Source organism: Beta vulgaris, chromosome 2 (genome assembly GCF_026745355.1).
Source record: "Beta vulgaris subsp. vulgaris cultivar EL10 chromosome 2, EL10.2, whole genome shotgun sequence".
Classification (NCBI taxonomy): Eukaryota; Viridiplantae; Streptophyta; class Magnoliopsida; order Caryophyllales; family Amaranthaceae; genus Beta; species Beta vulgaris.
In genome coordinates this window covers 48,839,898-48,860,496 of record NC_079203.1, presented here as the reverse complement: position 1 = coordinate 48,860,496, position 20,599 = coordinate 48,839,898, and the positions used below count along the sequence as shown (strand labels likewise).

The following is a 20,599-nucleotide window of genomic DNA, read 5'->3' as shown; positions in this document are numbered from 1 at the left end:
GAAGTAGTACTGAAAAGTGCCATTATATCAACAAAAAATAGTCATGAAATCAGAAATGATACTTTCTGTTCTGACACTTCTGAAATATTATCATTATTATTATTTATAGAAGTATACTATAATTATTATTTGTTACAAACAAAAAAAAAGTTAATTAGGTTGACCAACAGAGTTGATTTCTCATTCAACAAGGGAAGCTAATTTGCTATTGAACTGTCCAACCACTAGAGCACTACTCTCTCCACCCAATCATCTAAGAAAAACAAGTCTAAAAGAAAGAAAAACTCACACCAAAATCTGAAACAATAACTTCTAGAGATTGTCCACCATTATTGATGTTTTGAATAATACTAAAAAAAAAAATGAAAAGAAAAGTTGGCACAGGAGCAATTGTTCCAAATCTTCCAATGGTATGACTCATGATGAACGCTACTTGTCCCTAGCGAGACTCACTATTAGGGACGGAGCCAGGAATCAAAAGTTAATGTGTTCAGATTTTTTTTAACAAACCAATAAAAGAATTATATTTTTGTCATTCCCACTTTACCACTCAAATAAGAATATTTATATAATATACATAAAAAATCTATAAAGACCATTATAAAAATATATGAACCACAAAGTCGAACTGTGAGCCGAACCCTCCTAGCCCCCTTGTAGCTTCACTCCCTGCTCTACTCATAGCTGGGAAGCATCCCCTTTTTATCCCACAGATTTGGAGAAAGTTAGCTAATTCTTTCCATTATCCTTGTTATAAAGCAATTAGATTTCACTTTTTTTTTTTACCTCTATATCTCTAATTAACTAGTTTGAAATACTCCATATTCCATAACCCAAGTTGATCCTTTCTCTTCTAAATTCGGAGTCATGTATGAACTCTTCCTTTTGGAACTAGACAAGGGAATATTCAATATATGTCTAGTATACTTCACTATGAGCCACCAACTCACCAAGTAGTACATGGTCTTGGAGAGACTCCTGTTTTAGTTCCTTGAGGTCTTGAATTCACTTCTTGTCACGTATGGTGTTTGAGAGTAGGGATTCCATTTATGACAACTACTCTGTGTCCCAAAAAGATCTAAACACTTATTGGAATACGTAATTTAAGCTAATAGAGTGTAGTGTGGATGGTGTGGTATCCAATGTTGTTTTATTAAAAATTAGATGTGATAGGAGTTGGTGGAGGGTATTTTTATATTAAAAGAAAGAAAATCGGGTAGATTTTTTATTATTAATAAAGGTAAAGTGTGGGCGAAAGGAATGTAAGAAAACTAACATAATAATAATAGAATTATGCAAAGTTCAAACTAATTTGGAACAACATAAAAGAAAAGTGTGCAGCCAATATTGAAACAAAGGGAGTATCACTTTTGATCAAATGCCGTCATCAATTGACTTGAGTTAACTAGACTATAACTCACTCAAAGCTTGACTTGAAATTGATTTGATTCAAAATTTTTACTAAATGATTTTTTGACTCGCTCGGGAAAATAAGGGAGTACTTTCATCATATACCCGGGTGTATCGAGTGTACCGTACACCCAAGGCTATTTTTTGCTCATTTGAAATTCTACTTATATGTAATTATGCTCATTTGGAAATTCTAAATGATAGTGAAACAAAAAAAAATAGCCTTTGATTTACCATGATCACAGGATCTATGGAATCGGAGGTAGTACCAATACTACTAGACTATCAATCTTGCTTTTTAACTCACTCGATTAACACCCTATAGTCTTTAGTTATACCGTATACATACATATTCCACTCAAGTAAGTCCCCTTTATCTTACCGATTTTTTTTTTACAGATCTCCAAGGTTCTTGGGCTTCCGATAATCCCCACACATCAATTTAATAATGCACTAGCTTTTAACCCGTGCAAAAATGCACGGGAAGTTTATTTTTTGAGATAATTGTATACATCAAATGTAATATCTGTAAATATTGTTGCAACATATTTTGAAGCACTTAAAGTTCGCATGCAATATAAATCATGAAAATCTGAGGGTAAAAAAAATACATGTCAACAAAGTGGATGAAAATAAAAATTAATTATTGAGTAACATTAATAATAAGAGTATTTAACCAACATTCTGAAATACTTCTTTGTACACTACGTTCGTGGTAACATTTGATGTTTCACGTTCTTTATCAACTATTAAAATTTTCAAACCCTTCTTGCTAAGTAACTCTTGATACGGCCACATAAAATTGTCTGTAGCTGAAAACAGACCGAGGAAGATATAGGCCAACATGCGAAAGTGATTGTCCTTGACTTTTATTGATTGTCATTAAGCACACAACCAAAGGGAATTGCTCCTGTTGGAACTTGATGGAAATTTTGTAGTCTGACGAAGTCAGCGTCATTCGTGGAATGAAGACCTTATTGCCCAAATTACTACCAGATACCACAATAGCCTCTATAATGCGATCGCCTAAGTGCTTAACGACCAATCTTGTGCCATTACATAGCCCAGAACTTTGATCAATATTCCTTAGGAGCATCACTGGTGCTCCAACCTTCAGTCGTTCTATATGGTTTGGTAATCCTCCGCATTTAATTGTATTTAGGAACTCTGTTGAATACATCTCATGAATTCCAAAATTTCCTTCCTCCACTGAAATTGCATCTGAACTCAAGTAAGTTTTTCTTCACCTGGCAATTGAGATAACACGTGATCGTTAACCGTCTCAGCAATTTCATTGGTTGGAGCAAGAATAGCTCTTTCTTGAAAATAACTTGGTTCCCAAATGTGATCCGCTATGTCAGGATATGTGCTTTCTACTATTGTCGCAATAGGGTCATGTCCCCATCTACAAACATTTCATGGGGTATTTCAATATCGGCCTCACCATCATTTGGCCCTCCAACTTAGCCATCTCCAACATTGAGTATCCATTATGAAAATTCTCTAATTTCATCAACATTTTAATTACTTGAACGTTGTGAAGGCGCATGTTCTTTGTCAGCCTAAGTACTCGGCAAAAGTCCCATAAGTAAGAACTATTTATTGCTGAGAAGACAATGTCTTGTCTGCTTCCTTTAGGCACCACGGGTAATATTTTTCTTAAATCACAGCAAAAACTACAACCTTGCCACCAAATGTGATATCTTGATTTGCAGGATTCACAAACTGCATAACATCTTTAAACTCCTATCTAGAGCTTCAAAGCAGTATTTATGCATCATGGGAGCTTCATCCCATATGATTAACTTTTCTTCATAAGGAGTCTGGTTAATTCCGAGCCTGGCTTAATGCCAACACATGTTGGATTCTCAGCAACATTTAACGGGAGTCCAAACCTAGAATGAGTAGTTCTTCCTCGCGCGCAGAAGCAATAAAGAAGCTATTCCGCTTGATGCGACTGGCAAAATGGTATCTCCTTTACGCCTTAATGAGGCACACAACAATCTCCAAAGATACGTCTTACCTGTTCCTCCGTATCCATATACAAAGAACACCCCTCCTTTTCCTCGTGATACAGCTGACAATAATTTCATTGTAAATTCCACGTTGCTCAGTTGTTAATCTTTGAAACAGTCGCTGGAACTCCTCTTCTAACTTCCCTCGGTCATAGGAAAGCTGTCCATTATCATTTTGTTTTGCCCGTCTTCATGATAAGATCATTAGGATATGGCATTTCGCTGAATTTACGTAATGTGCTGCCATTGCTTTGTAGCTTAGCTTCAATGTCTGCTAGCGCAAAGTTTTGCGTTTTTTTTCCACATCATCAAACTTTACAATTCATATTTACTCAGATATTATATCTATTTTTTATATAGTGATTTTTTTTAATAAATAACATGAATTAGCATAGATCCATACGATTTTAATTAGTGTGGGCCAAGTCCATATAATTTTTTGACACATTTGAATATCTGAAGTGGTAAGTTCTTTCCTTTAGTGAAAAAGAGTGAAATGGAAGCTAGTAAAATAGTGTTTATTTAAAGATTAACTTTGATTGTAAAAGTTATATTTTCTTATATTTGGACACAATCAAAATGCTTCAAATTTGTATTCTCCATAAATAAGCATACCACTTTACTATAATGATGCTTCAAACAATTTGGCCCTTGGTTATAAAATAATGCTCTAAGTCCACTATGTGTTCTAACTTATTAATAAAAAATATCATACAATCTCTCTTATTACAACTACATACATCATCTTCTCCATAAATTGATTCTAAATCTCTCTCTACATACAATCTCTATCTTATTACAACCCACGCCTAGATGATAAAACTTATAGAACCAAAACTATCTTATTACCGATTATTGCATACAACTTATCTACGTTTTTTTAGCAAATCTCTCTTAGCTACATTTTTTTTATACTTTAAACCTACAAATTATCCATCAAATATTAACTCCAATCATCGATTTTTGCATCAACAACAAATATAAAACTCATGCATGTGGGTTTCATGAAGAAATTAAGCCTTTGATCTCCATGTTCTTTGCATTTGAAGCATGGTTTCTATAATTCCTTGATACAACCAAGGTGTAGAATCATTCGATCTACAAAGTGGAGAAAATTTAAAGACCGCATGCAAACCCGCAAATATATGGAGTTGGATTTTTTTTTTTTTTGAGGGGAATATATGGAGTTGGATTGATATGGAGTTTAAAGAAATTTTCTAAATGGGTCAATATTGATTGAAATTATTTGGTAAGTTCATTTAAACAATTTTTGCTTTTGACTAATTATGATGAAATTGAACTGATTTTATGTTTCCATGTATATGTATATGTATATATATATATATATATATATATATATATATAATATATAATATAATCTAAAATGAGTCATATACTCCCTCCGTTTCTAAAGATCTTCCCACTTACTGTTCCTACAGATACCAAGAAAAATCAAGTTGTTGTGCAGTGGGATGTGAGTAAAGTAGGAGAGAGAAAGGGGTTAAGATAAATAAACAAATAAAAGGGGTTAAAGTAGGAGAGAGAAAGGGAGTAAACACTAGTAGAAAAAAGCCTACTTGCTGCGGTTAAAAAGTGCCCTATTGCTGCGGAATAGGGCGCGCAGCAATTGAGGGCGCAGCAATAGGTATTAATAATATTGCTGCGGTTTTGAACCGCAGCAATATTACGTAATATTGCGCGGTTATATCTACCAAACCGCAGCAATATTTGGAATTGTGGTGATATAAGGTGGCCGAAAAAGTAATATTGCTGCGGTTTTGGGCCAGAAACCGCAGCAATATTACTTTTTTTTATTATAAAAAATAAATATTGCTGCGGTTTTTAAGGAAAACCGCAGCAATATACTCCATCAGGTCAAAAATTTTTTTTTTTTTTTTCATTTTCCATTAAATTCGAAATTGAACAAAATTCAGAAAAATAGCCAAAATTTATAAACTTTCATCAAATCTAGCTACAAAACGAAAAAAAATTGAAGACAAACATAAACATTACATCAGAAAAACTTAACATTAATTCTAACACATAAACAAAAAATAAAAAGACAAACTTATATTACATCAGACTAAAAGGAAAAAAAACAGATCTGAAAAAATAAAAAAAAAAAAAAAAAAAAAAAAATAAAAAAATGAAAAACGAAAAAAAAAATCTGTAAAACAAACAAAATAAATAAAAAAACGAGAAAAGATAAAAAATAAAAATGAAAGGAGACGAGTCTTCAATCTTCGAACTCGATCTTGGAGTCTTCTATCTTCACGCCTCGATCTTCGTAGGAATCTGGGCGCGCGACAAAACGAACAGACGCGCGACAAAATGAAGAACCAAAGAATAGCCGACGAAGAACAACGAACAGCCGACGAAGAACAACGAACAGCCGACGAAGAGAAAGCAGACGCGCGACGAAGAACAGATCTGGGCGGTTTCCGGCGAACAGAACAGACGACGAAGAACAGATCTGGGCGGTTTCGGGCGAGATCTGAAGGGAAACGACGAGCGAAAAAAGAGAGAGGGAGAGAGAGAGAGGAGATGAGGGAGGAGAGGTACTGATGAGGGAGAAGAGGCGTGAGATTGATAGAGGAGGAGAGAGAGAATATGAGGGGGGAGGAGAAGAGGCGTGAGATTGTTGATAGAGGAGAGAGAGAGAATATGAGGGGGAGGAGGATATGCGTGAGATTGATAGAGGAGGAGAGAGAGTGAGAACATTTAGGGTTTAATTTAGGCGTGAGGAGTGGGGTGGATTATTTTATTATTAATTTTAAACGCCTATTGCTGCGTTTTTTTGTAGGAACCGCAGCAATAGGTTCAAATAATATTTTTTAATATTATTTTAATATATTGCTGCGGTTTTTATCAGAAACCGCAGCAATATATCTGGTCAAATAGTCAAAAATTTTCGTTGAAATCATATTGCTGCGGTTTTCGGCCAAAACCGCAGCAATATTGTTATTTTATATTTTTCTTTTTTTTTAACATGATATATTGCTGCGTAGGGGTAAAACCGCAGCAATATCACCGCAGCAAATAGCATTTATTCTACTAGTGAAAATTGAATTAATAATGTAATGGTGGACCATATGATAGTGACATGAGGGGGTAAATAGGGAAATTTTTTTTGCCAAATAAGGAATAAAGCAAAAGAGGGAAGATCTTTTAGAAACACCCTTAAACGGAAAGAGGGAAGATCTTTAGGAAACGGAGGGAGTAATTCTTAAAATTGATAATAGTGAGTGAGAAAAATCAATAATATAAGCTAAGGTTGGAATGAAATAGTCAATATGCCAATGTATTGAAAATTTTGTAATTTATTACATTTAGTGAGTGAGAAATTTATTGAAAAAATTAAGATTCTAAGTTTTAACAGTTAGTGAAAATTAATTCAATATATTAGTAGTATAACTGTCAATTAGGAATTTAAAAATTACCCATCAAATAAAAAATTTAGAATTAAGATTATTGAAATAAGGATGATTTCTACCGGTGAGTGACACAATAATTTTAAAGTTAGTAAAAAATAAATAGACAATATAAGTTTGTTCCATTTTTAGATATTTAGGGTTTTATGAATTTAAATTTTTTGTAGTAAACTTCATCTTTTTTGTTTTTGTTTACGGTAACGCCATTTTGTTTTTGTGCTAACATGGTAGTTTTATTTTTTTTATTATTTGAGATTAATTTGAATTTTTTTTATTTTTCGTGTAAAGAAAGAAGTGGAAGAAAATCAGTTTATATTAGGGTGTGATTACATGAACATCTTATATAATAACATTTATTTTTTTGATAAGTTACATAAATAGTAATGTAAAATGGTAAGTTTTATCAATATTAATATTGTTTACTATTAGTTAGCAACTGTGCCGTAAATAATATGATTGTAAAGCAATTCCATTTGTTGAGTTAAACTTACCAAATTTATAAGATTGTAATTGATCCATTGTACACGTGGCACTAAAAGAATAAGAATAAGTATAGTGATGACATGTGGCAAAATGAGCATTAGCTTGACACATAAGCCAATTGAACCTTGTTTTATATATATATATATATAGATACATGACGATCGAAAAAAAAAGACGAAGCAAAATTACGCTGCTTTCATCATCATCATCATCATCATCATCATCATCATCAATCTCTCTCCTCTCAATGAATTCGAAATTCCCGCCATATCTCCGCTGTCAACGGTCCAATTTGGCGCCAAAGCAGCTCCATTCCCTCACTCCCACTCCAGGTAATTCGCGACATTCTTGCTTCGCTTATTTTTTCTTATTAATTATTTATTTGATTATCGAATTACATATAATTAGGGCCTGAGGAACTTTTCAATTTTCGATTTAGGGCACCTGATTTGTGCAAAATTTCAATTACAAATAATTCGGACCTGTAAAACTTTAAAAATTATGTTTCTGCTCTCGAAGAATAAGAAAAGAGGAAAGATAAATGTATAGTAATTTCTTTTTGGTTTAGTAATTTATGATGATTCAGCATTGCGAATAACTCGCCGAAGTGATTAGTATATTATTTGTGACTTGATTTGCAATTAATACTTGGATATCGTGATTGTTGTTGAAATTCAAAATTACATGGGAAAATGTAAAATTGTTGTTGAACTCACTGGACATTGCTTTATCTACCCACCGGTAGACTACCCGCTACTAATAGATAATTAAAATATAAGTATTTAAGTCTAGTTGGATTCCACTATCATAATTACCACAACATTATATTATGGGGTGGGTAGTCTACCCGGTAGGTTAACCAAGTTTTTTCCGAACTTATATTTGGCGAATTGCATATATGTTTGCTGAGCTTAACTTGTATTTTTTTTTTTGGTAAACAATGTCATTCGTTCATTAACTAATACTACCTCTGCATTTTTTAGTTGCATCATTTGCCTTTTTGGCACTATTTATCAACCAACTTTGTTAAGTTATCTCGCACCATTATATAAGAAAAAACATAGTCAAGTGGAGTCTTGTTCGTTTCGTCTCAATACGAGGATTCCGGATATCAAATTTTTACTTATATCCAATAAGAGATATTAACGTCTAAAAAAGTGTCTCAACAAATGTGAAAAAGCAAATGTTGCAACTAGAAAAATACAGAGATAGTATTGTTGAAAATATTACAATCCGAGGTTAATTGTTCAATAACAATAACTAGGGGTGGGGAAACCAAACTTGTACTTTAAAAATTTTAGAGCCTATGAATAAAATAACTTAATGCTTTAATTGGTTATGGCTATCTCAATTTATTTAAGGGGTCGAATCAATTTTCTTTCGCCCACCTTACCCCATCTTTCACCCTTGCACGAATATATCGATGCATTAGGATGAATGTGGCATGCTTAACCCGTGCTAATTAGTGATTGTTTGATTGACATCTAGATGAGAATATGATCTAGTAAATAGATGTATGCACAATTGTTAGGGTGGTTACTGGTATTGACTAAGAAGTACAACTTCCAAGGAATTTCTATTTCCCGTCAAAATAAGGAATTACTTATCTGATTCTGAATTCCCTAAGTGGAACTTCCCACATCTAACAAAACGACCACTCAAATGGGACGGGTGTTTTTGTGGCGGTCTGGCGGACAAGTGAGTATATGCGTAAAACCTAATAAGCTAGTTGGTGAAGCAATAATTTACCAAGGCCTGAGAATCCAGGTATTGATAGGACCTATTCTGAGATCTGGCATTTGAAACTCCATTCTGAATTTACTGTCTAATTCTAGTAATATTATTTGGTTTTGACTATACTAGAGTATAGAACATTTTATGGAGCTGACTTGCCTGATTACAAAGCAAACATTCATACATCATCACATGATGTAACAACAGTTTATATTGTTTGTAATACATGAATATTAAGGTGTCTTCTGTGGAGTATACTGATACAACATGAAGCATTAAACGCAGACAATGTCTTCAAGACCTGATTAGTCAACATTTGAACCCATCATCACAGACAAGCACATGCTAGTATCTATAATATCAAAGTATAACACATATATAAGCATACCTCTTCTTTATATTGTTAAGCCATCTGACAATGTTAACTTGGGCACATTTTTATCTGATATCCTGGTTTTATTCATGACCAGATCCTGCATTATCTAAAATCTTAGCAATTGTGTAATCGGGCATAACCTGTTCTTCATGCTACTTATTGTCTTGCTCTATGTGGGTATTTTATATATTAAGTTTTTATATTCTTACACGCCATGAATAATGACCTCTATTTTTATAACCCATCATACACCTGCACGCACAGTCCCAATTTTAAATCTTTGAAGAGCCCATTAATACTGTTTTTCTATATTTAATCCATATAATCCTTTCTTATACCCACTTAGAAAATTTGCTAGATTCACCTCTGGTATAATTAGCTGTTCCAGATTTTGAGAGAGCCAAAAATTGTGGTGGGTGCGGAACTATCATCTTATCTGGTACAAAAAAGTTGTAGCAAAGTGTTCTTCACAATATGTTTTGATTTCTAATCTTATGCAGCTAGCCATTACAATATTTAATATTGGTTTGTCGTTTTACTAGTGTCGTGGGCAGTCATTAATGCTATAGAAGGAATTAAGGTAGTCTCGATATGTGGAGTTCCAGAGATCCTGTACTTAGCTTTTGTTTAGTTTTTGAAGTGTAATAATATCAAGAACAACTTCACACCTATCTTTACATGACAATGTTGTGTAATTTTCATGTTACAGGATTCCTGATCCTGAAGGGACTGTGAGTTATCACCCGAGGGACCAATACTTCTATAAAAGGCATTTTGGATATACAATGTGAAAATCATAATTTGGAAAGGACGAGATAACTTGACAAAGTGGGGGAGTATTAGTTGCTGCTGAAGTCACTGGGTCTGTACAATTGTTGTGATTGCTACAGGTGATTCACTGCATCATGCATTCTATACATGTCCTGTGTCCTATGCAGAATTGCAGGTGCTTTTCGTATTGTTTTCTTTACCGCGTTACTCATTCAGGATCAAACACAAGAACTCGTTACCCTGTCACATGTTCATACTCTTGGAAGTGAAAGTTTTGAGAAATCTATTGTAACTGACAATTCATAGTACAAAGTGCTTCATGAGAAACTGTGGTTTTGTTTTCAGGTCATTCAGCTCACATCATAAACCTATGCATAATGATTGACAATTAACAAATGAAGAGAAGCATGGAGGAATTAGATTGCTCTTGTGCCTGCTGCATGTCTGTGTATGCATATTTAGTATTTTAGTCTCCATTGGATAATATGCATTTAAACATCAAACAATGAACAATGTAAGCACTGCCAACATATGTCCCTGTATAGTGTATACTATAACAGTTAAGGGGAAGAAATAGGCATGAATCATATGGTTTTAGCAACTTCTGAAACTCAATTTTGCAAATATCACTTCCATATATGAAACCAACCGAGAGAGTTTAGACTGAAAATGAACTTTTACCTTGAACTTCCTCAAGTTAGAACTTTCAATGTGTAATTGGACTTTCATAAGATTATCGATATTTTCAGCACTTCATTATGTGAATGGCCCTTACCTGTGCTGTTTTGTTGTGGTAATTGAATGATACCCTGTTTTACCCTCTTAAATTAGATTAATTATTTCACCATGGTTTGGGAATTTCATCTATGTTCTACATTAGCATTTGGCTGTTCCACACTCGCAATTTTAGTGTATTTCTTCATCAGCATTAATATTGTTGTAGAAACCTCGGTTTGGAAGGAGTTAGTTCAAGAGGTCAAGCACATTACACGTGCTGACATGCATCAATTTTTTTTTTTTTTTTGTTGAAGTCCAGATGCTTGATGATGGCAACATTGTTTCAAGTGCAGATGGATTACAAAGTTCATGTTGTGAGGGATTTTAAGAATGTCTATGTCAAGTTAGTTCTTTCAGTGGAAGGCTGTATGATCATATGCACCCGCAACTCCTAATACAGATTTTGGTTGCATATCAAATCATGAAAACTGATTTGCACTTAAGGTTGGTGCTGCTATGGAGTGAGCACAGCATGGAAAGGTTAGATATGATCATCTTTTAATGTCCAGATTTGTTTAAAGTAGAGATTAGTAGATTACCCTTGCTGAGATTAGGGTACGTATGAATACGTAAAAACTGATTTTTCCTTAACAACTCAAGCTTAACTTCCCAATGGTATTCCCAGTGTCCATTTGAAAAAGGAACTGAGCACTAAAATTTTTTTTTATAGAGAAAAACACACATTTGGAATAGATTATGTGCACAAGCTTTGGTGGGAGGATTAATGAAATACTATCGGTTACTATGAGCATGTTTACCCACAAGAGTTGACCTTTAAAGAACGTATCGACCATACATTCTCTCTATGTATAAAAAGGTGTTTGGTAAAACACAATATCACAAGCAATGAGTTGATAGTGATGAAGTTAATGAGAAAGCTTAAATGCATTGAAAGGATTTACAACTTATTTATAGTATAACCGTGATATCTAAACGATATACAAGAATAATAAAGATATACATGAGAGATAACAAAGGATAACTAAAGATATAGGAAGGTAATTAAGAGATTACAATCTTGATAATATGTATTAGGGAGAATCAAATAATATGCTAAAGATATTATATGATCTCTAAGAGGTAGATGAGCATGTGTAGGTTGCTAGGTGGAAGGGGTGTTATTGAGGATTGATTCCCATTTCCCATTCCCCAATCTCTCTATAAGTGGACTAAAAGCTCCACCACTCTTGTATTTACCTTCTCTAGAAGTAGAACGTCCCTTTATTTTGTTATAATTACTCAAAATGGCCTTTAATAAACAAAATTTCACTAAAAAAATGCTGATGGATTTTAGAGAAGCATCTATCATTCGTACGTATACCTGGGTAACTATTGGTCCCTTTGAACGTGGCAATGGCATCATCCCAGTGATACTTCCAGCAGACATCTGGCATTTGATTTGTGAGTGTAGAAAACCTCGCTTAGCTTTTCTCTTAAGTTTAATTGTCATAGCCTTTATCACCATTAAACTCCTATTAGTATATACACAATATAAAATATCATGATATCAGCCTTCTTTAATCTAGTCATAAGTGCTTGAGGATGCCCATACCCATAGTAAATCACTCACATGTGTGATTTTCTACTCTTATGCAGTTATGCAGATCAAGTGCCTTTTTTCTTTTTTTCGTTTTTGTGGGCTATGTTACTCAGACACGGATTGAGTGTCTACTCGGATACGGGTGTCCAAGTGTCTGACTCGGCTATTTTGTAGGAAAAATCAAGTTTTTAGTTTAAAATGAAGTATCCAAGTAAAGTGTCGTAACGACACCCCGTTTTTGAGGTAAATGAAGGTGTCGGAGTAACAATGTTGGTGGGTATGGGAGAATGCGTAAAAGCAACCCCATATTTAATATGAGAAGAGTTAGTTTAACATTTATTCACATATGTTTCTTGGATTAAGATACTCGTGTTAGACACATGTTTTTCTGGTTTCCAACTCGACTATTTATATACAATTTTTTAAAGTTTGACGTAAAATATGAAGTATCCATATCCTTGTTGTAGTTTCAAGGATACGATACACGTACTTGAGGTAAAATGAAGGAATACGTATAGTGTACATAAACAATACGAGTTCTTCTATTTGTTACTCTTATTATATTGGTACCAAGGATAAGCAATACCGTGTTGGTATTTTCAAACTTACAAGCTATAGTGCTATGTTATCTGTCGATGGTAGCTAGCTTCGTTGGTAAAGTCTTGGAGGTAAGAAGAGAAGACTTGTGATCGGATCCCACCAACATTGTGTCCCATTGTGGCTCTCTATCCACCAAAAAGTTAGTGTTATGTACTTATGTATTATAGGCTCAGATAATGTAGTATAATATAAATGGACAGATAACTTTATAATGGGAAATGGAGTATCTACTTGTCAGGCCTGTTTCTTATCTACTATAGGCATTTAATATCTATAACTGGAGTGGAGTATGTCTCTTTGACTGTTGTTCAACTAAATGTAGACTTTAACAGTTAAGGGGAAGAAATAGGCATGTATTATATGGTTTTAGCAACTTCTGAAACTCAGATTGGCAGATATTACTTGCATATGTGAATCCAACTGAGAGAGTTTAGACTGAAAATGAACTTTTACAGTAACTTAATTTCTTCAAAGGACTATAACATTATATATTTATATTTGTCATATTTTGTTCCTCAAGTCAGAACTTTCAATGTATAATTGGACTTCCATAAGATCGTCGATGTTTTTTGCACTTCATTATGTGAATAACTGTTACCTGTGCTGTCTTTGTGGTAATTGAATGATGTCTTTATGAACTACCCTGTTTTACCTAGTTCCCCTCTTAAATTAGATTAATTCATTTCCCCATGGTTTGGGAATTTCATCTATGTTCTACGTTAGCATTTGGCTGTTGTTTAGGTGCCACACTCACAATTTTAGTGTATTTCTTCAGCATTGATAATACACAGTTGATTGTTGTAGAAACCTCGGTTTTGGAAACAGTATAGTTCAATTAGAGGTTAATTAGCACATTAGACATGCATCAAAATTCATATTTCTTTTTTGTTGATGTCCAGATGCCTGATGGTAACATTGTTTCAAGTGGAGAGGGATTACAAAGTTTGCAAATGAATAGAGTCCATGGTGTTAGGCATTTTAAGCCTATGAAAGTCCTTTCAGGTGGAAGATGGAAAGCTCTATGATCATATGCACCTGCAACTCCCAATATACATTTTTGTTGCATATCAAACCATGAAAACTGGTTTACACTTAATTTGGTGCTGCTATGGAGTTAGCACAGCATGGAAAGGTTAGATCTATGATCATCTTTTAGTGTCCAAATGTGAGTAAAGTAGAGATTACTCTTGCTGAATGGATTAGGGTATGTAGGGATACATAAAAACTGATTTTTTTCTTAACAACTCAGGTTTAACTTCCCAGTGGTATTCCTAGTGTCCATTTGATATAGCAACTGAGTATTATTGTTTTTATTATAAAAAGAAAAAAACATCTTGTTGGATTATGTGAATCTCCTTGCCTCGAGAGATTTCTATTGATCATTATATATTGGGTTATAAAGGGTCAGTCCTAATTGTGTTAGGAAACCGGACAACAATAGGAAATGTTTACATAATAAATATTCTAAACTCGTGAAGAGAATTATTTACATATATTCTCTATCACATCTGGAATACATTATCTGCACAATTGGTGAGAGGATTAAGGAGATCCTATTGATTACTATGAGCATTAACACCAATATGTTTACTCTCAAGAGTTGGCCTCCAAAGAATGTATCGAGTATACCTTTTCTCTATTGTATAAAAAGGTGTTTGGACATTGGCCAAAAACAATATCACAAGCAACAAATGAGTTGTTAGATGTACCTTGTTAAGTGGTAAGGATGTCTACAAGTGGACTAAAAGGTCCACTCACTCTTGTATTTACCTTCTCTAGACCTCCCCTTACTTTATTAAAATTACTCAAAATGGCCTTTAAAGAACAAATTTCACTTAAAAGTGCTTATTATAATGGATTTCAGAGATAAATCTATCATTACTACGTACTGCATAGGTATCTATCGCAGGGCCGAATTTTGGCATGTGCATAAAGGTATACAATACAGGGCCACATTTTCTAGGGGCTCAATATTGAGGTTAAGCCCAACTAAATTTTTATTAATATTTTTCTCAATTACAACGAATACGCCTTTATCTCCGTGCTATTACTAATACCTCTTTCCCAAAAGTTCCCAAGTCACGCATCTACCTATAATACGGACCTCACTTTGTTATAAGAACAGGGCCACAAGAATAAAAAACGGCCTTGATCTATTTAGACTAAGTGATACTTCTAGCAGATAGTTGGCATTTGATTGTGGAAGTGTTGACAACCACACTTAGCTTTTTAATCCTTGGGGGACTAGATAAGGTCATAGCCTAATCCTTGTCATAATAAACTCATATTATTATTATGTACAATATCATAATACCAGGCTTCTTTAATTTTGGTCATAAGTTGCTTGGAAATGCCCATACCCATAGTAAATTGCTCACCTGTGATTTTTTATTCTTACACAAATCAAAGGCCTTTTTTCTTTATGGTTTCAGGGGATATATGACAATAATATAATGATAAATAGTAATTACAACAACAACAACAATACAACTGAACCGAAAATAAGCTCGAAAGAACAGGGCCTGAGTGTCTAACTTAATTATTTTATATACAATTGTTATAAGTGTAGCATAATATATCAAAGTGTATATGTCCTTGTCGTAGTGTCAAAGATACGATTCAGGTACTTGAGGAGAAATGAAGAATCGGAATAAGGCTTTTAGTTCAGTTCAGTTAATTTTCCTCTCACAATTCTCATTCAGTTCATTTCATTTCAGTCCAGTTAATTTTCCTCTCACAATTCTCATTCAGTTCATTTCATTTCAGTTCAGTTTCTCTCAGTCCAAAAAATATATGAGTTACTTTAATTTCTTACTCTTATTATATTGGTACCAAAATAAGCAAGATTCTGTCAGTATCTCAAACTTGCAAGCTATATATAGTGCTACGTTGGTATCTAGCTTGATGGTAATGTCTTGGAGTAGAAGCGAAGACTTATGTTCAAATCCCACCAACATTACGGACCATTGTGGTTCTCTCTCCACTAAAAAGTTTAGTGTTATGTTATTATAGGACAGGTAACTCTGTAATGGGAAGTGGAGGGTTGGTCCTGTTTCTTTATCTACTATAGGCATTTAATATCTATGACTTGGAGTGGATAGGTGTTAGGTCTCTATCTTTGACTTTTATTCAACTAAATGTAGACTTTAACTCTGTATGGGGGGTGGGAGGGGGGTGTTCAGTGTCCTCCTTGTGTGTCTAAGTTGTAAGTTGACTTTACCTATTTAATTACTATTCTAATAAGTCTTATTGTTTGTATTACCTTTTCCTGATCCAATTTTCCCTACTTACCTTTCCGAAAAGGTGATCTGGGTATGGTGTAGTTCATTTCCCATTTAGTTTTGCTTCACATACTGTAGTCTGCTTGTATTAGCTCAATGTTTATTTAAGTTTGCAGTCCCTGCATTTCATTTTTATATGCATGATCTGTCCTTGAAGATAATAAATTTTTTTTGATTATCATTCTGAATTTGAGTAGGTAAATCTTTTTGCAGCCTTCTTTCCTTTTTGTGTTAGCTATGGGAAAGTGGGATTTCATTCACATAAAATGCCCTCCATGTTTGCTTGTTTTTCTTGCATTATTCCAACCTTGTATGGCTGCAATTCAACAAAGTGGCACCATACTACCTGGATTTATAGCCTCTCAAATGGGTTATATTGATAAAAATGGGCTGTTTCTCCTATCGAATGACAGTACATTTGCATTTGGATTCAAACCTATTCCAAATGATGTCACCTTGTTCTCATTAGTGATCATTCACCAAGATACCTCCACAGTTGTGTGGACCGCAAACAGAGCCTCCCCAGTTGCAAATGCTGATAAATTTGTGTTTGACACTAATGGTAGTGTGTCCCTCCAAAGCAGTGGGAAGGCGGTTTGGGAGGCTGATACTGGTGGAAAACTGGTTTCTGCAATTGAATTGCAGGATTCTGGGAACTTGGTGTTGTATGGAAGTGATAATAGCACCATCATTTGGGAGAGTTTTAGGTATCCTACCAATACCCTTCTTTCGAATCAAGATTTCGTGCAAGGGATGAAGTTGTCAAGTGATCCTGATCCTGCAAGGGGTAACTTGACATATGTGTTGGAGACAAAATCAGGTGATATGATTCTCACTTCTGGCTACAAGACTACAACGCCCCAGATATATTGGTCTATGAGAAAGGACACTAGGAAGATCATTAACAAAGATGGCAAAGTGATTAGTTTAGCCAGGATTGAGTCGAATTCATGGAAGATTTATGATGAGAGCAAAGCTTTGCTATGGCAATATGTGCTCTCTTCTAATACCAACGCTCAGAATTCAACTTGGGTTGCAATTTTACAGAGTGATGGGTTTTTGGCCATGTACGACCTCAAAAACGGGCGATCAAAAGTGGTATATTCGATGAGGATACCGAGGGGACCATGTGGAACACCTGTGGCTTGTGAGGCGTATTTGGCTTGTTCAAGTAGCAGATGCGGGTGCCCTTCAGGATTAGTCTCCCGGTCTTGTAATATAAGCATCATGAATCCATGTGGAAATACGAATGAGAGCTTTGATCTTGTGAATGCAGGAGATGGACTCAACTATTTTGCTCTTAAGTTTGCTAAGCCATCCATGAAAACTACTAATTTGAGTGCATGCCGGACTTCCTGTGCTTCCAATTGCACATGCCGTGGTTTGATCTTTGATAAAACGTCACACAACTGTTTTTTCCTAGATTGGATTGGAAGCTTTATCTCTGATCCCACGTCCAAATTCTCCGTCTATGTTAAAGTAAGTTCGAAGAATGGAATTGTTGTTAAAGATGGAGAAAAAAGTGGGGGAAGCAATAGCAAAAAGCACTTGTTTATTATCATGAGTACATTATTAGTGAGTTTATTCATTTTTGTTATGATTTATGGAGGATACATATATTACATCAAAAAGAAAGAATTTCCTCTTGAGATAACCTCAGAAGATGATGATGAAACTTTCTTTCTGGCATTATCAGGTATGCCAGTAAGATATACCTACAAGTTTCTGCAAGAAGCAACCCACAACTTCTCTTTGAAGCTCGGGCAAGGAGGTTTTGGGTCAGTTTACCAAGGCGAGCTTCCAGATGGAACTCTACTTGCTGTCAAGAAACTCGAAGGTGTTGGTCAGGGGAAAAAGGAGTTCCGAGCTGAAGTTAGTATCATAGGCAGCATCCACCACATCCATCTCGTCAAACTGAAGGGTTTTTGTGCTGAAGGGACTCACCGACTTCTAGCTTATGAATTCATGCCAAACAATTCTTTAGACAAATGGATCTTCAGCAAGGGTAATAATTCCAGTGCGTTTGATTGGCCAACAAGGTTCAATATTGCGTTGGGTACTGCTAAGGGTCTAGCATATCTTCATGAGGATTGTGAAGTGAAGATTGTTCATTGTGACATAAAGCCTGAGAATGTACTTCTTGATGAAAACTTTGAGGCAAAAGTATCAGATTTTGGGTTAGCCAAATTGATGACGAGGGAGCAAAGCCATGTTTTCACCACACTTCGAGGCACACGTGGGTATCTCGCGCCTGAATGGATAACAAACCACGCAATCTCAGAAAAGAGCGATGTTTTTAGCTACGGGATGGTTTTGCTTGAGATTATTGGAGGAAGGAAAAATTATGATCCTACAGTTTCCTCCGAAAAATCCCATTTTCCGGCCTATGCTTTTAAGATGATGGAGGAAGGGAAGATAAGAGAAATCCTCGATTCGAGCCTAAAATATGGCCCAAATGATGAGAGTGTAAACAGAGCAATTAAGGTTGCATTGTGGTGTGTACAAGAAGACATGTCAATGAGACCACCTATGACTACAGTTGTTCAAATGCTTGAAGGGATCTTCCCTGTTCCACATCCTCCACCGTCCTCCTTGAAAGGTGCAGGATCCTCTCCGAACTTCTGTACATTGTCGATCAACAAAGACGCGAGGAGTGGGCATTCATCTGTACTGTCGGCTGCCCAGCTCTCAGGGCCAAGGTAGCTGATGCACATACAAGTATTAGCCATAAACTTAATAATTTAGTTAAGCGTTTTAATTTTAGTTATATCTTCCTGTATAGATTATGCTTATGAAGTACATGATGATTAAGCAACAACTTGTTCTATTATGATACTTCAAAACTAATGAAATTATTGTTTGTCATTCTTTGCCAATTGCCATGATCCGTACCTTAACAAATGCTAACATAAAATGAGTTTAAGTCAAAGCAGCAACAAACAAATACTAAACGAACTAGAACCAATCCGAATTGATTTTGTAAGAGATCTCCTATAGAATGAATCCGTTTATTTTTCAAATGATTCATATCATCAAGTTACTGTACTTATATGTCGCCATATCATAAAAAGTCTTCGTGTGAGTTACTCTTATTTCCTTGTCACGGATTACTATAGATTTGCAATTGCGTTTGTTGCAAAATCAGAAATGCAACTTGTTTGACTAATAGATAATTCCTCCGTATATGATTGCTCACAGATGTGAAGCTTATCTGATGTTGAAATCCCCACTCACTGATCCACTAATACATCTATTACCCAAAGGAACAAGTAACATATAACTTTATAGAGCAAAATTCAAACAAGAATTTGTAACTTTGGTAGAATCATAGAAACAAATTAAAAAACTTAAAAAGTAAACAGGGTAGTAGGTAGTAAGATTTCTTGAGAATTTACCCCTAACTTGTCCTTAAACACTCACCTAATTGCAAAACTTGTAGATGTAAACATAACTTTTAACTGGATCATACAAGACTATAATCATTTTAAACAAACAAGACATAGAAAGATAGATCATATTTCTCTTATTTTAAGTGAAAAGAACATATCTTAATGAAGCCTCTTTTGAGAATTTGACAAATTTGTAAAAAAAATGTAGTAGCAAGTAAATGAGTTATGTAACTAGATAATATAATGAAATTTTATTCGAACTTTGAACATAATTCTAATAAAATTCAACTCAAACCATCCACGGTCCTGAATAAAGTGAATTGTTGAAATCATGAGACATCCAAAATTTTGCTTTGATGTACCAATATCAAGTCATATTCAACCATGTAAAACACGAGCAGAAAAGAGAGAACAACTTAAAATTTTAGGTTGGAAGGCAACCCTACGACCTAAATTACTTGGAGATAGCTACATTTACTCAGTGGGAAATATTCCTACTTGAATAGACTACTTAAAAAATTTATGTGATTCACTAAGTTGGATCTCATTAGTCATTAACTCATTATCCGTTAAAATTATATGAGACTAGCTTTTATATGCACGCTATGTATGCAATGTCAAACGTTAAATTGTTTTACATTTTTTTGTGTTTAAACTAATAGAGTAATAGGTGATGTAGTTTTATTTATAGTAAGGGGCATATTTATTTGTCAAAAAAGACATATTTATAGAAAGGACATAACTCAATTCTAAAAAATTCCCCTATATAACAAATAGATATACAGGTTATCC

General features: G+C 34.6%; 1 protein-coding gene across 4 annotated transcripts; it reads left to right on the top strand.

Annotated features, from left to right (window-relative positions):
* The first annotated feature begins 7,485 nt into the window (after positions 1-7,485).
* On the top strand, positions 7,486-19,283 carry LOC104908727 (G-type lectin S-receptor-like serine/threonine-protein kinase SD2-5). 4 transcript variants are annotated; one of them, XM_048639269.2, is made up of 4 exons: positions 7,486-7,671; positions 10,159-10,339; positions 11,291-11,477; positions 14,037-19,283. In XM_048639269.2, exon 4 carries the CDS (start codon positions 16,656-16,658, stop codon positions 19,119-19,121), a length of 2,466 nt encoding a protein of 821 aa, XP_048495226.1. In that variant the 5' UTR covers positions 7,486-7,671; positions 10,159-10,339; positions 11,291-11,477; positions 14,037-16,655; the 3' UTR covers positions 19,122-19,283. The 4 variants fall into 4 exon arrangements, with proteins under 4 accessions (XP_048495226.1, XP_048495224.1, XP_048495225.1 ...); XM_048639267.2 differs by having other exon boundaries at positions 11,257-11,477; XM_048639268.2 differs by having other exon boundaries at positions 11,252-11,477.
* The last annotated feature ends 1,316 nt before the right edge of the window (positions 19,284-20,599 follow it).

Bases quoted from the DNA above. Each gene is read 5' to 3' on its own strand.
- LOC104908727 (XM_048639270.2), top strand. From the start codon at position 16,656: ATGGGAAAGTGGGATTTCATTCACATAAAATGCCCTCCATGTTTGCTT.